This window comes from Coenobita brevimanus, chromosome 93, assembly GCF_032717465.1.
Source record: "Coenobita brevimanus isolate Jiangsu-jjx chromosome 93, ASM3271746v2, whole genome shotgun sequence".
NCBI lineage: Eukaryota > Metazoa > Arthropoda > Malacostraca > Decapoda > Coenobitidae > Coenobita > Coenobita brevimanus.
In genome coordinates, this window is record NC_137046.1 from 45,456,391 (window position 1) to 45,471,542 (window position 15,152).

The 15,152-nt window shown below is 40.0% G+C and overlaps 1 protein-coding gene across 1 annotated transcript in view; it reads left to right on the plus strand.

Moving 5' to 3' along the window:
- Positions 1 to 15,152, plus strand: part of dachs (unconventional myosin-IXb-like dachs) — a 302,449-nt gene that overhangs the window by 275,539 nt on the left and 11,758 nt on the right. The window contains exons 13-15 of the mRNA XM_080282541.1: positions 4,286 to 4,475; positions 4,809 to 4,980; positions 14,411 to 14,591. Of these exons, the coding sequence (XP_080138667.1) occupies positions 4,286 to 4,475; positions 4,809 to 4,980; positions 14,411 to 14,591 (543 nt within the window). The remainder of the gene's footprint in view (positions 1 to 4,285; positions 4,476 to 4,808; positions 4,981 to 14,410; positions 14,592 to 15,152) is intronic.

The following is a 15,152-nucleotide window of genomic DNA, read 5'->3' on the forward strand; positions in this document are numbered from 1 at the left end:
GATGGTATGGGGCAAAAGGGTTTAAGGGTAAATGCAGATAAAACAAAAGTGATGATAGCTAGGGTTGGTGGCGGTGCTGTCAAAGACAAGGGAGAGTGGCCATGTGCAGTTTGCCACAAGGGCGTGGGAAGTAATTCCATCTTGTGCGGTGTGTGTGATAAATGGGTGCATAAGAGATGTAGTGGTATCAGAGGTAGACTGCGAGATAATGCTGATTTTATGTGTACGGCGTGTCGGGGTGAGCAGGTGGAGATTGTCAGACGTGAAAGGATTGAACTTGCTGGTGAATCTCTTGAGTGTGTGGAAGAGTTTTGTTATTTGGGAGACATGTTGTGTGCTGGAGGTGGGGCTGGAGCTAGCTCTGTGGCTAGGGTGAGAAGTGGTTGGAAGAAGTTCAGGGAGCTCTTGCCTCTTCTGACATTGAGAGGGCTCTCCCTACGTGCTAAGGGGTCTTTGTATGCAGCATGTGTTAGGAGTGTAATGCTGTATGGCAGTGGGACCTGGGCAGTGAAGGAGGAAGATATTCGCCGGCTCAGACGTACAGAAATGACACTGATTAGGTGGATGTGCAGTGCGTCCCTGCGTCCAAGGCCTGGAGGGGCTGGGTTTACAATGGAAGAGTTGAGAGGTAGGATGGGACTGGAGTGTATTGGTGTTGTGATGAGGAGAGGTAGATTGAGGTGGTTTGGACATGTGGAGAGGATGGGAGATGATAATTGGGTGAGGAAGGTGAGAAGTGTTAATATTGAGGGTGGGGTTATGAGGGGTAGACCGAGAAAGACATGGGACGAGGTCATTAAGTGTGACCTTAGGGTTAAGGGACTGAACAGGGAGGCTGCAATGGATCATGCAGCGTGGAGAGCCGCCATTAGGTGACCAAGGCCGACACATGCAAGCATGTTGGAGCCTTTAAAAATGAAACCTGCTGAATCTGATTGGAGCACCTTAATTAACCACTAATGTCTGACTTGGTGCGTATCTCTAACTGGGGTAAAAATAATCTTGTTGTTTTTAATGCATCAAAGACTCAGTTCTTATACTTATCAACCCGACAAAATCTTCCACAAGAGTACCCACTAGTAATGTTTAATAATATCCAGCTCAATCCTGCATCATCATTGAACATGCTTGGGGTTTCATTCACTTAGGACTTATTTTGGAAAGATCATATTACATCTCTTGTAAAATCTGCTTCCAAGAGATTAGGTGTGTTAATCCGACTCTGTTCCTTCTTTCCCCCCTGCACAGTTGTTGACCTTATACATGGGTTTTATTCGCCCCTGTGTGGAGTACAACTCTCATGTGTGGGGAGGTTCCCCACATATAGCTCTTCTTAATAATGTGGCTTCAAAGGCTTTTCATCTCATTAACTCTCCTTCTCTTACTGGCTCCCTTCAACCTATGTCTCTTTGCCGCACTGTTTCATCTTTATCTCTTTTCTGTCGCTGCTTCAATGGTCACTGCTCCTCTGAATTGTCTGCTTGCATCCCTCCACCTCTACAATGGGTGCGTAACACCCGTCTAGCAACAAACTCTCATCCCTTTTCCATCCAGCTCTCTAATGCAAGAGTTAACCGTTACTCCCAGCCCTTCATTAAGGTCAGCTCTGGAACTGTCTCCCTCTGTCTGTATTTCTTACTTCCTATGATCTCCAGTCTTTCAGACGCAGTGTGTCCAGGCATCTCGAAATGAACGGATCTTGAATTTGGCTCTCTTTTGTTTTTTTTTGTTTTTTTTTTTCTTGGAAGGAACGGTTTGTGGGCTCCTGGCCTTTGGTTCCTTCTTCCTTGCCAAAAAAAAAAAAAAAAAAAAAAGAATATACCACCAGGTGCCATAATCTGGTTATATGGTCACCACCCAGCATAGTGAATGGTTTCCTGGTGTACAGGAAACCATTTGGCTTGTCACTCAGTGTAAAGTCACCCATAGACAGAAGGAATGGGAATGAATGAAGGAAAGAAAGAAGAGGGAGTGTTTAGTCACCTGTAGGCAGAAGGAAGAGGAAAGAATATAGGAAAGAAAGACAGAAGAGGAAGGATGGAAGAGAGGAAAGGGCTGACACCCAAAGCATCACTACATTGAGTGAGTGGATGGTGAGTGCCCCCACCTACTACAAACTAATCTAATAAAACATGATATAATCATACAGTAGACCCTAATTTTATAACGAACCGGTATGTGATGAATCCCGTAAATGAAGACGACGAGTTAGGATCGTTCTGCACTATATTATAGAAAATTTACTTATTCAGTGATTATAATTCTGTATGTAGCCTCACTAGTCAATAGATGATCGCTGTTTTCACTTATACGATCACCCTCATGCAAGTTTACAGTCAACTGTTTGTTCAAAGATTGCCATTCCACTCATCACTGTCAGACTTGTTAGAGTCAGTGATGGAACAACAGTTCGGTGTTGGAGTTCATGCAGCAAACTGAGTGCAGGGAAGTGAAATAGCAATCAGTTTAGGCTAGCTGGAAACCTGTTTTTAGACATTTTGGTGGTAAGCCGCAAGTGAGGTGCAGTGAAGTTAAATAGCAATTACTTTAGGTGAGTTGGAAACTTTTTAGACTCTGCTGGGTGAGTGACCTTTGGCCAAAAACATATCCCCACTGAACCCATGTTATAATTGACTAAATATACAATAAATAAATATGCAATGGACATTTTTTAATGCATCCTCAATGTAAAATGGAGGCATGCTCTATTTAAAAACAGGTACTATAATGTAGTGCACTACAACATCTGAATAAAATCTACAGGGGAAGAGAGTTAAATCATGTGCTTTGACAGTTCACTGCAGTCAGTGAACTGAGAGAAAAAGAAAGAAAAACAAATCTGAATAAGAAAGAACTCTGACCATGGGGTGGGCAAAAGAAATGACAGTTGTGACTGATGATGTATTTCATGTTCAGCAATAAGTAAGGTAGAAAGGACACCACTGTACTTCCATCTGTTGCAGAGTAGGAAGTAATTACAGGTAGTAAAATGAAATGAGTTCTTCCCCCACTTACCACATGAGCAACCAGAGACCTGATAGCTTATTAAAAATTCTCTTTCTCAGTTAATGTTTAGAAATATGATTTAGAAACATAATTTTCCATTCTAATGTTTTCTTCCTGCTTTCCAAGAAATTACCATAATGAATATGGGAAACATTTCATTGTTTTATGTGTCTATATGCTTCTTTAATATTATTTTGGTGGTGCCTCTGGGTCTTTATGGACCATGATCGAGTGATGGTCCTTACAAAATGCACTTTTTTTTATATTTTTCCTCCAGTGTGTTGCAAATACTGCATTTACCTCAACTGAAGTTCTGAAGAGGAGCAAATACCACAAGTTTCATCAGCAGGTGTTTTATTTTTTATTTCCATCATTTTTTTCATATTATACACAGATATTTTTTCATTAGTACTGTAGTACGATCCAAGGCAACTCCACCCTATAGATTGCATATATGCAGTGAGGATATTACTGTATGCAGTGGGAAAGTTAGTGGATACATATACTGCAAGAAACTACAAATTTTATTATCGGATCTGGAAAAGACATATGATTGGGTGGATCATGAGGAATCACGAAGATTCCTAACATATTTGGTGTTGGAAGGAATTTTTGGGATGAGGATAGAGACAGCAGGATAAACTGCAAAGTAAAGATGGGATGAGAACTGAAGGAGTTGATAGTTCTGGAGGCTATGTTGTGTAAATATGACAAAAAGGAGTATGAGATGAAAGAGAATGATTAGTTTTGAGGTGAAGAGAATCCTGCGTGAAAGTATGTACAGTAGCTTCCTACAGTTTTATGAAGGAGTAAACCATTGTTGGTCAGTGACAGAGTGCTTGTAGGCTACAGCCATAGAAATTATTATTAGTAGTAGTGGTAGTAGTAGTATTTTTTTTATTTTTTTTTTAGAACAGTGGCAGCATAAGCCATAACTGAGACTATTATGAGAACTCTGGAAAAGGAGATGAGGTTGTAAGTGTGAGGTGTGTCATTGTTGTATGGTCAGATTTAAAAAAAAAAAAAATAAATCAGTGAAGTAGTATATACTCCTGAGGTAATGGCTTGTCAAAAATTTTCATTATTCATTATGCTGTAATACTGCTTAAACTGAGTTAACCATTTTCTCACACTGATATAAACACAATTTTGAGTTCAATTGTTTCTCCATATGCTTAATGCCTATGTCTGATTTTTCTTTTAACTGTTCAGTGTAAGCACTTGATATAATATAAATTTTACTGATATAACATTATTAGAAAATTTATTCTCTCTCCAGCGGACGGGCCTGCTCAGTATGCTGGATGTGGAGGGATCTGTAAGAGGAACCCCTGAAAGTTACATCCAGAAGGTGAAGGTACAACATAAAGGCAATGTCAGACTGTTTGAACCAAAGGCCAATCATATTCGCTCTTTTGGGATTCATCACTTTGCCAGCCGAGTCATCTATGATGCCTCTGATTTTCTGGGTGAGATAAACTTTTCATTTTGAGTTGAAAAGTTTGAGACACTGTAGATATTTTTAAAACTTTTTATTAGTCAGTACTGTAGTTTCTGCTTCATGTAATTGTGTTGTACATCACTTATGAGCATGAAACATTTTACCAGATTAAGAAATGTATATTGTATTACTATACTGTAAAGGTGTATATTGTGGCACGATAAATCAAGACACAGTGAACTGAGGCAGCCACAGAAAGGAGTATTTGCATGTAAAGGATGTACTGTATTTTTTTTTCTTTGAGTAAAATATGCATTTACTCACAGAAACTCATCGTAACAAACTTCCTGCTTGCCTGCAGATACGAATCGGGACATTATCAGTGATGATCTGGTGTGTGTCTTCCACAAGCAGTCCTGCAACTTCGGATTTGCCACGCACCTTTTTGGTTCAGAATTGAAAGCTCTTTTCTCTCAGGACCCAGTGCCCCGAGGAGTGTCCTTCCGTATCAGCCCCACCTCACACACTGACCTGTGAGTAACATAATTGGTAACTGAAGTACAGAAGTGTGTGTGTGTGTGTGTGTGTGTGTGTGTATGTGTGTGTGTGCATGTGTGTGTACATGTGTGCACGTGCATTTGTGCCTGCATTCGTGTGTATTTACCTAGTTGTGATATATAGGAAATGAGCTACACTTGTGGGGTCCCATCTCCGTTTCTCAGTAAGTCAGATTTTGCCTTGATCTCATTTAAGTTTTTAGACTGGATGATCTTTGTCCTGGCTATACAACAGGTCTGTGCATCTACAGTATATGGAAAACTGTTTCTAGATATCCTTCAAGCAACTTGGCTTTTTCAGTTTCATTCTGTGTTCTCTTGTTACTCTCCCATCCCATACAAACAGATCTTCTCTCTCAATTTTTTCTACTCCCATTATGGCCCCAAACACTTCAATTATGTCACCTCTCTCTCTCCTTTCTTCTATGGTAAGCAGATCTAGCTTTTCCAACCTTCCCCTGTATGACGGATCTGCCAGGCTAGGGACCATCTTGGTGGTTGTTTTTTGATAGTTTATATATATATATATATTTTTTTTTTTTTTTTTTTTTTATGTGGGGACCACACTACTGCGAAATATGCCAACCTGGGGCAGATCATGGCCATTATCATTTTTCATCATCTCATCCATATAATGAAATGCTACTCCTACATTAGTTGAAAGATTACACATCTCTTGAACTATCTTGTTAATGTGTTTTTCAGGTGACAAATTATCCTGGACCAGCACTGCCAAGTCCTTCTCTTCTCTCACTTTTGTAATTGGTTCATTACCCATCAAATAATTCAGTGATGGTCTTTTGGTACATTTACCCATTTCCAATATTTTACATTTTTTTGTGTTGAATTTCATTTCCCACATCTGGCTCCACTCATGAATCCTGTTCAGGTCCTCTTGCAGTATTTTACAGTCTTCTTCAACTTCTACTTTCCTCATGATCTTTGCATCATCAGCAAACAGACTTGCATAACTTTGTGTGTGTGTGTGTGTGTGTGTGTGTGTGTGTGTGTATTTACCTATTTGTATTTACCTATTTGTAGTATACAGGAATTGAGCAATGCTCGTGCTGTCCTGTCTCCATATCCACATTTATCTAGTCTACCTTTACACACATGAATGTTTTTCTCCTGCACCACCTTTTCGTCTATTTCATTCCAAATACTTATGTATTTACCTAATATACCTAATTGTGATATACACGAAATGTGCTGTGCTCGTGGGTTTCCGTCGCTGTTTCTCAATAAGTTAAATTTAGCTTTAAACTCGTTTAAGTTTTTAGAGTGGACGATCTCTTTGTCCAGGCTATTCCAGAAGTCTATACTTCTGTAAGGAAAGCTATATTTCTTGATATCCTTCAAGCAGCTTGACTTTTTCAATTTCATTCCGTGTCCTCTTGTTGCTCTCTTATTCCATAAAAACAGATCTTTGTCAGTTTTATCTACTCCCACCATGGTCCTGAACACTGCAATCATGTCTCCCATCTTTCTCCTTTCCTCTAAGGAAGGTAAATCCAGCTTTTCCAGCCTCTCTCTGTATGACAGATCTCCCAGACTGGGGACCATCTTGGTTGCTGTTCTTTGTATTCTCTCAATCTTGTTTATATCTTTCTTTTTGTGTGGGGACCACACCACCGCTGCATATTCTAACCTGGGGAGGATCATGGCCACTATCAATTTTTTCATCATCTCATCCATATAATGAAATGCTATTCTTATGTTAGTCAAGTGTTTATAAGTCTCTCCAACTATCTTGTTAATGTGCTTTTCTGGTGACAAACTATCTTGGACCAGCACTCCCAAATCTTTCTCTTCTCTCATTTTTGTGATTAAGTCATTACCCAACAAATAATTCAGTGATTGCCTCCTGGTACTTTTACCCATTTCCAATATTTTACATTTCTTTACATTAAATTTCATTTCCCACATCCGGCTCCAATCATGTATCCTATCCAGATCCTCCTGCAGCATTTTACAATCCTCCTCAACCTCTTCCTTCCTCAAGATCTTTACATCATCAGCAAACAGGCTTGCATAGCTGTTCACTCCATCTGCCATATCATTTACGTAAATCAGGAACATTATTGGCACCAACACCGAGCCTTGAGGGACTCCACTTGTTACTTTCCTCCATCCAGACATCCTGTCCTTTATTACTGTCCTCATTTGTCTGTCTCTCAAAAAGTCTCTCATCCATTCCAGAAGTTTCCCCTTCAGTCCTCCTATATATTCTAGTTTCCACATTACAGTAGTCTCTTATGAGGTACCTTGTCCAAGGCCTTCTCTAAGTATAAGTACACACAATCCACCCAACCATCTCTCTCCTGTACCACATCAATCACTCTTGAGTAAAAGCTCAACAAGTTAGAAACACATGACCTTCCACTTCTGAATCCAAACTGACATTCAGCCAAAATATTCATCTCTTCTAGATATTTTTTCCATCTGTCTTTCAGGATTCTCTCGCACAGTTTTGCGACCATGCTGGTTAGAGACACTGATCTATAATTCAGGAGTTCTTCCCTGTTTCCTCCCTTATAAATTGGTACCACATTTGCCCTCTTCCATTCTTGTGGCACTTTCCCCTCTTCCAGAGAACACACGATTAAACTGAATTTTATCCGCCAGTTGTTCTCTGCATTCCTTCAGTACCCAATTAGAAAATCCATCAGGTCCTGGGGCTTTCCTAACATCTTGAGTTTCCAGTAATTTATACACTTCCTGTACCTCCACTTTTATATCTTTTATCACTGGTACATTTCTAATCACTCCCTTCCCTTCCACAAACTCTTTTTCATTAGTGAAAACCGATTGGAAACATTTGTTCATTATTTCAACTTGCATTGCTGCATCTTTATAGACCTCTCCTTTTACTTTCAGTTTGGTGATTCCTTCCTTTTTCAGTTTGCCATTAACAAATCTATAAAACAGTTTGGATTCATCTTTGCATTTGTCTATTATACCTTTTTCAAAATTCCTTTCTTCATCTCTACGTATTCTTGTGTATTCATTTCTAATTCTTCTATATTCTTCCTTTGTTCTGTTGTTACCTCTCTTTCTCCAGTTGTTCCACGCCTTATCTCTCTCTTTTCTTGCTATCATACACATTCTATTAAACCACTCCTTTTTCCTGTTTTCTTTCCCTCTTACTCTTGGTACAAATTTTTCCACTCCCAAATTATAGAGGTCTAGAAAGATATCCCACTTCCTCTGTATCTCTCTTGTTTCTCTGAATTTTCTTCAATTCACATTTTCAAAAAAGTTTCTCAATCCTGTAAAATTTGCTTTCCCAAAGTTGTATCATCCCTGTCTATGAAGCTCGTCTCTTGGCTCGACGTTCCCTATTATCATCTGGAACTCAATGACCCCATGATCACTTTTTCCTATAGGACAGAAATATTTCAATGATTCTATTACATCGGGTTCTTTGGTAAACAGTAAATCTAACCTTGCTGGTATGTCCTCACCTCGGAACCGTGTCTCTTCTTTGACCCATTGCGTCATCACTTTATTCATTATTATATTTAATAACATAGTGCTCCACGATTCCTTGCCACCTCCTGAGTACCATTCCTCTCACTTCACCTCTTTACAGTTAAAGTCACCCACCAAAATTTTATTATTGCTTTTCTCAATTATTTTTTGTAAATAATTAGCCATATCTGACAACATTTGGTATTCATCATCATTCCATGCTCTCGTCTTAGGGGAAACATAAACTACTGCCATTTCTCTCTTAACATTCTCTCCAGTTTCTAATTTCATATATATCACTTCAGCCCTGCCTTCTCCCATTTCCACGGTATCTACATTTATGTTGTTCTTCACTGCTATCGTCACTCCTGTCTTTTCTCCACAGTTTGTATTTACCATCTCCCAAATGAACATCAACATCTTCTCGTAATTTGGACTCTACAAAGCACTTGACATCAGGTTCATGTTCTCTCAAGAATTCTTTAATTTCAAGCCTTGCCAATATTAAACCATCAACATTAGTATATATCACCTTCAAATTATTTTTGATGTTTTTTATACCCTCTTCTCTCCTTCTTTCCGTCAGTACCACTTCCTCAATTTCTGATATTTCATAGCCATCTCCCTTAGTTTCCTTCAATTCTATTTCCTTAAATACCACTTCCTTACTTTCTAATCCATCACTCTCCAAAAAAAAGTATTACATTCTTCCTCTCGTTTCGTTTCGTTTCGCTTTTAAAGGCTCCAACATGCTTGCATGTGTCGGCCTTGGTCACCTAATGGCGGCTCTCCATGCTGCACGATCCATTGCAGCCTCCCTGTTCAGTCCCTTAACCCTAAGGTCACACTTAATGACCTCGTCCCATGTCTTTCTCGGTCTACCCCTCATAACCCCACCCCCAATATTAACACGTCTCACCTTCCTCACCCAACTATCATCCCCCATCCTCTCCACATGTCCAAACCACCTCAATCTACCTCTCCTCATCACAACACCAATACACTCCAGTCCCATCCTACCTCTCAACTCTTCCATTGTAAACCCAGCCCCTCCAGCCCCTCTGTCCTCTTATAATTTTTTTTCCTTTACTTGTTCCTTCAGTGATTTTAAAACTTCTCTTTCTTCTTCATTCAAATCTTTTCTTATTATAATATTTTCCATCCCTGCCTCTTTGCTTAATTTCCAGGTCACTTTAAGTATATCATTTACTACACTTTCTGCTGACAACTTGACTCTCATTGGTCTTGTTTCCCCTTTCTTATAAGGCCCTATCCTCCTTACTTCCTCAGTTTCTTTTACCCACCTGTCTCCTTCGGGATCAATCTTGCCTAATATTCCTCTCACCAGGTTCGTGTCTCTCTCGAGTCTCATGGATCAAACCTTTTCTTCCTCCTCCCTGTTTCCAAATATTACCACACATCTGTTCCTTTCTACAGTTTCTCTCATTATTTTCTCTTTTTTCTTCAGTATTTTCACTACATTTTCTTCCATTTTTTTCTTGTTCATTTCCCTTTCTTCCTGGATGATTTATCTTAAGCTGACCACTTCCTTCTGTTCTTCTACGTGTGCCTACTTTGCCTTATGCTTTTCCAATACACTGCTCACCTTCTCCGTTTTATTAGTACTCTTTTCTAGTTTTCTCTTCAATTCGATATTTGCACGCTTCAAATTCTGATCTCTTCATTCACCGTCTCGTTAGACTGGATCAGACTCTGTATAGTAATCTCCATATTCTCAGACACATCTTTTAACACTAGATTCTCCACTTTCTTTTCAAGTTCACTAATCCTCATAATCAGTGTTTTAACCAGATCCATGACATTAGTATTTCTATCAAATCCTGGAAATTCGAGTCCCTCAGTGTTTACATTTTCGGCCATGTTTGAGGTTGGTTACAGTACCAAAACAGCTGTTACCGAAAATACTACAAACATTCATGTATATTCTTGCCAATAAATCTTTACATTTTTGGTAGTCTGTATTAACTTACAGTATTTTAAACTTAAAACAAGACCATAGGAGACAGGACAAACATAATTCCTGAAAACTACTTAAGGTTTGCAGCGGTGGCTGGGCCTTGGCCTGGGAGCAGTCAAGAGACGTCCGTTCGCTGTGGCTGTTCTCTCGTGTGTGTGTGTGTGTGTGTGTGTGTGTGTGTGTGCATGCACATTATATATAATATCTGTAATATATATATATATATATATATATATATATATATATATATATATTTTCCTCCTCATCATCATCATCATCATCTAGACCTCCTTTCCCACCCTAGGGCAGGGTTTGGATAGCAACATCCAGACAATTCAAATTTGCCCAGTCCAATGGGCCACACTTCCATTCACTCATCATTCAAGCCCCCAGAATCCTGGCTGTATCTGATATGCAAAAAAACTTTCACCACCTTCTGTAGCTTCACATAAACTGTTCCGATAGAATCAGTCCGAATGCTGTCACGTTAAAAAGGGTGCCAAATCACTGATCATGCACTTCTTCTTACAACATTCATCCAGCCAGCTCAGTCTCTTGTCAGTCCCGTAGCCTTACTGACTTCCTTACCTCTCTTCCTCACACACCCCTACACCACATCCCGCCACCTTCTGCTTGGCCTACCTCGCCTCTTCCCTCCTTGAAATTCACTCAGATATACCTTTTTCACCACTCTGTTGTTATCCATTCTCTTCTTATGACCATCTCAGTAAATTCTCTTTGATTCTGGTATCCACAGACTTCCTCACTCTGCATCTTTCATGAATCACATTATTTCATATCCTATCTGCTCTCAGTACTCCACATACATTCCTCAGCAGTCCCATCTCCACTTGCTCTCACTCCTGACTTTTCATTTTCATGCCATACCATAGTCTCACATCCATATGTTGAAGTTGGCACTAACCACTCCTTCATGTAAGCCTTTAGCAGCTGCAACACTCAAGCCTCTGTTTCTTATCAAGGCCTTCATAGCATTAGCTACATTTCTTCCTTGTGTCACTCTACTTTCCATTGCATCTGCACATTTTCCTCTCTTTTCTATCACTGTACCCAGGTGTACGAACTCATTCACTGTTTCCAGTCTCTCTCCGTTCACTGTACCATCACACTGGGAGTCACCTACTCTCGTGATTACCATCATTTTACTCTTTTGTACATTTACCCTTAAGACACGACGCTCACAGACATACACAAAATTCTGCACTAATTTACTAAGTTCTTGTCCATTATTTGCAAGCAGCACTGCATCATCAGCATATGGTACTAGAAGTCTGAAAATTTCATCCATCACCATTCATTACCAATGCCATCCCTCTCTGCATTACTCATGTTTTTACTTCTCTCATCACCCCATCCATATATAGAGAGAGAGAGAGAGAGAGAGAGCAACCATGGAGACATCACACAACCTGTCGCACACCCACATTGATTGTGAATCATTCACTTAGATGTCTGCCTACCCTTACACATGCCTCGCTATCATCATAAAAACTCTTGACGGCACCTAACAGCTTACCATCTACACCATACATGCGTGAAACCTTCCACAATCCTTCTCTGTCCTTTGTCGTATGCTTTTTCCGGATCCATAAATGCCATAATCACCTTATAGTCCTTCTCACAAGCCTTCTCCACTATCTGTCTCACTGCAAATATTTGATCCACACATCCTCTTCCACTCCTAAAACCACCCTGTTCATCACTCAGTAGGACTTCTGATAGCTTTCTTACTTTCTCTATAATAATTCTTCCATACACCTTCCCTACAGCACTCAATAAACTTATGCCACTATAATTCTTGCACTCACTTTGCTCCCCTTTATTTTTTGTACAGAGGTACAATCACAGCCTTTTTCCACCCTGCTGGCACAGTTCCACTCATCCATGCCTTCTTACATATCTCCAACAAGCACTTCATTCTGCTTTCTCTGTTCTGCATAATCATCCCTGCATGCCTCTCATCAACCCCAGCTGCTTTCCCATTTTTCAGCCACTTCACAGCATGCATCACCTGTGCAAGTGTTATGTTTCTGGCACTGCATTCCTTCTCTGCACACCCCCAAAACCAATCATGTTTACAGCAGCACTTCTCTCTCTATTCTCATTCATCAGGATTTCAAAATATTCTTTCCATATGGTCCTTACTTCATCCCCATGGCTTAATAATTAACCACTTACATCCTTCACACTTTCACATTTCTTTCCATTGTCACTTCTACATTTCCACACCTCTTTCCAGAATAACTTCCTATTTTCAGAGTAATTTGCATTCATTTTTCTTCCTAGATCATCATTTTCCTCCTTCTTTTTCCTCTTCACTAGTCTCTTTACGTGCTTCGTGCTCTCAATATATTCAATTCAACCCCTGTCTTGTAGCCATTCTAGCCACATCTTCCTGTTTTCTTCCACTGCTCTCTTAACCTCTTTATCCCGCCATGCCGTACCTTTCTACTTTGTTGTTACTCTTGCCACACCATACACTGCTTTATCGTTCCTAACTATGCAGTCCCTATAAGCATTCCACAGGCTGCTCAGATTCATTTTATTCCAATTCACTGATTCCAACTCTTCCCCTACTTTGGTCTTGTATTCATCTGCCATTTCTTTGATCCTCAGCTTCTTGACTTTCTGTCTTTCTCCCTGACTGCTCCTCTCTCTCCTGGCCCACCTCACTCCTTGCAGCATGATCTTGCATGCCACATTCAGGTGATCTGACAGACCTCCACATCGTCCTCTCACGTCCCTCTTATCAGTAACCATTCCCAGCACTGACCTTTCTACGAGCATGTGATCAATCAGGCTCCTTTCAACATGATCCCTGTTCCCTCTGTACCATTTATATCTGTGTGCAATTTTGTGTTTGAAATATGAGTTACAAATGCACAACCTCCTTTCCTGATGCATATCCTTCAGTTGCCTTCCATTATCATTTTCTTCTGGTACTCCATTACAACCCATTATGTCATCCTCAGGACCAGTGCCTACTCTTCCATTCATTTTTATAGCTCACGGGCATTTTTCCCACATCTTCTTCCAGCTCATCACAAAACCTGTCTTTCACTCTCTCACTTCTGTCACCACACGGTGCATATGCTAGAATTACTGCCACTTTCACCTTCTTAAACTTGAACTTGACATACATATATCTCGAGCTGACACTTTTGTAATCTCTCATCCACTCTGCCACACCTCATCCATCAACAAAGCAACTCCTTCCTTGCATCTTCTTCGCTCATTCATGCCCGACCTTACACATTTCACACTCTCCCACTCCTCCACTTCACACCTTTCATCTTTGATTCACACAATGTCATCATGGTATATCTCGCACTCTTGAACACATTCACCACATCCACCCTTGTGCTATCCTCATTCACACCTCTTACATTCCACACGGCCATACAAATCTGCTCATTTGGTTTGGGCCTTGAGCAGATATTGGGCCTTTGGAGGCTCTGCAAGCCAAAACGTTTGCTATGATTACTGTAAGTGATTTTGTATAGGGGAATCTGGGGGACATTTAAGCTGGCCAAAAATCCTAGTTATATGGTTACCACAGCATAGTAAATGGTTTCCTGGGTACAGGAAACCATTTGGCTTGTTACTAATTGCAGAAACCATAGGGCATCGTTACTTTGAGTGAGTGGATGATGGGCACTCCCACCCACCAAACACAAACACACACACACACACACACACATATATATATATATATATATATATATATATATATATATATATATACAGTACAGTATATATATATGTATATACAGATTATAAATATGCTGTATATTAAATCAATTTTGGTATATAGATTATAAATATCTATCTGTCTATAATCCCATATGCTGTATATTAAATCAGTTTTGGGGGGGCTATGGTATAGCTAATCTTTCCATATTGCGCATTAAAAAATAAAAATGTTTTTTCTTCCAGACAAAATGGTGATGAACCAGTGTCAACACTAACCCAGGATTTTCACACACGATTAGACAATTTGTTAAGGACCTTAGTGCATGCCAAACCTCATTTTGTTCGCTGTCTTCGTTCAAACTGTGCGGAGAAGCCAGCATTATTTGATCGAGCCACCGTCATCAAGCAGATCCGTGCACTGCAGGTTAGTTGAGTAGGAGATCTGGGAGAGATGGATCAGTAGGGATCATTACTGTAGAAATGAGAGCCACTTGATGAGATTATTTAAATTTTTTATGGAAAAACAAAAATCTATGGCACATTTTGGATAGTAGAAAGACTAATGACTGGTTCTTTTATGAATGATTCAGAAAGAAATATGCCTTAAGAAAACTGGGGTTATGTGGGTAAAGAAGTACTAGTGATATAAGGGTCGACTTGTATTTTTTTTTATTTATTTTTTTTTTTTTATTGTCACTGCTTAACCCTGGTCTGTCTGACTGAGCAGATCCATCGACCACAGGTGAGCAACAGAACTGGTGGTTCTGTCTTACAGGTACAGTACAGTGCTTGCATCGTGTAGGAAACTGGCACCCCCTTGTGGTTGACAGCATCTCACCAGGGTCAGACCAGGGTTCTTCCCTATGGTGAGGTGCAGGGATATATGGGGAGGTTTGGCTTCCAGGTAAAAACCACAGCTGCTTCACATCACCCAGGATGCACAGCACCACCACATGTAGGCTCCTCATTAGTGCCTGAAGAGAGT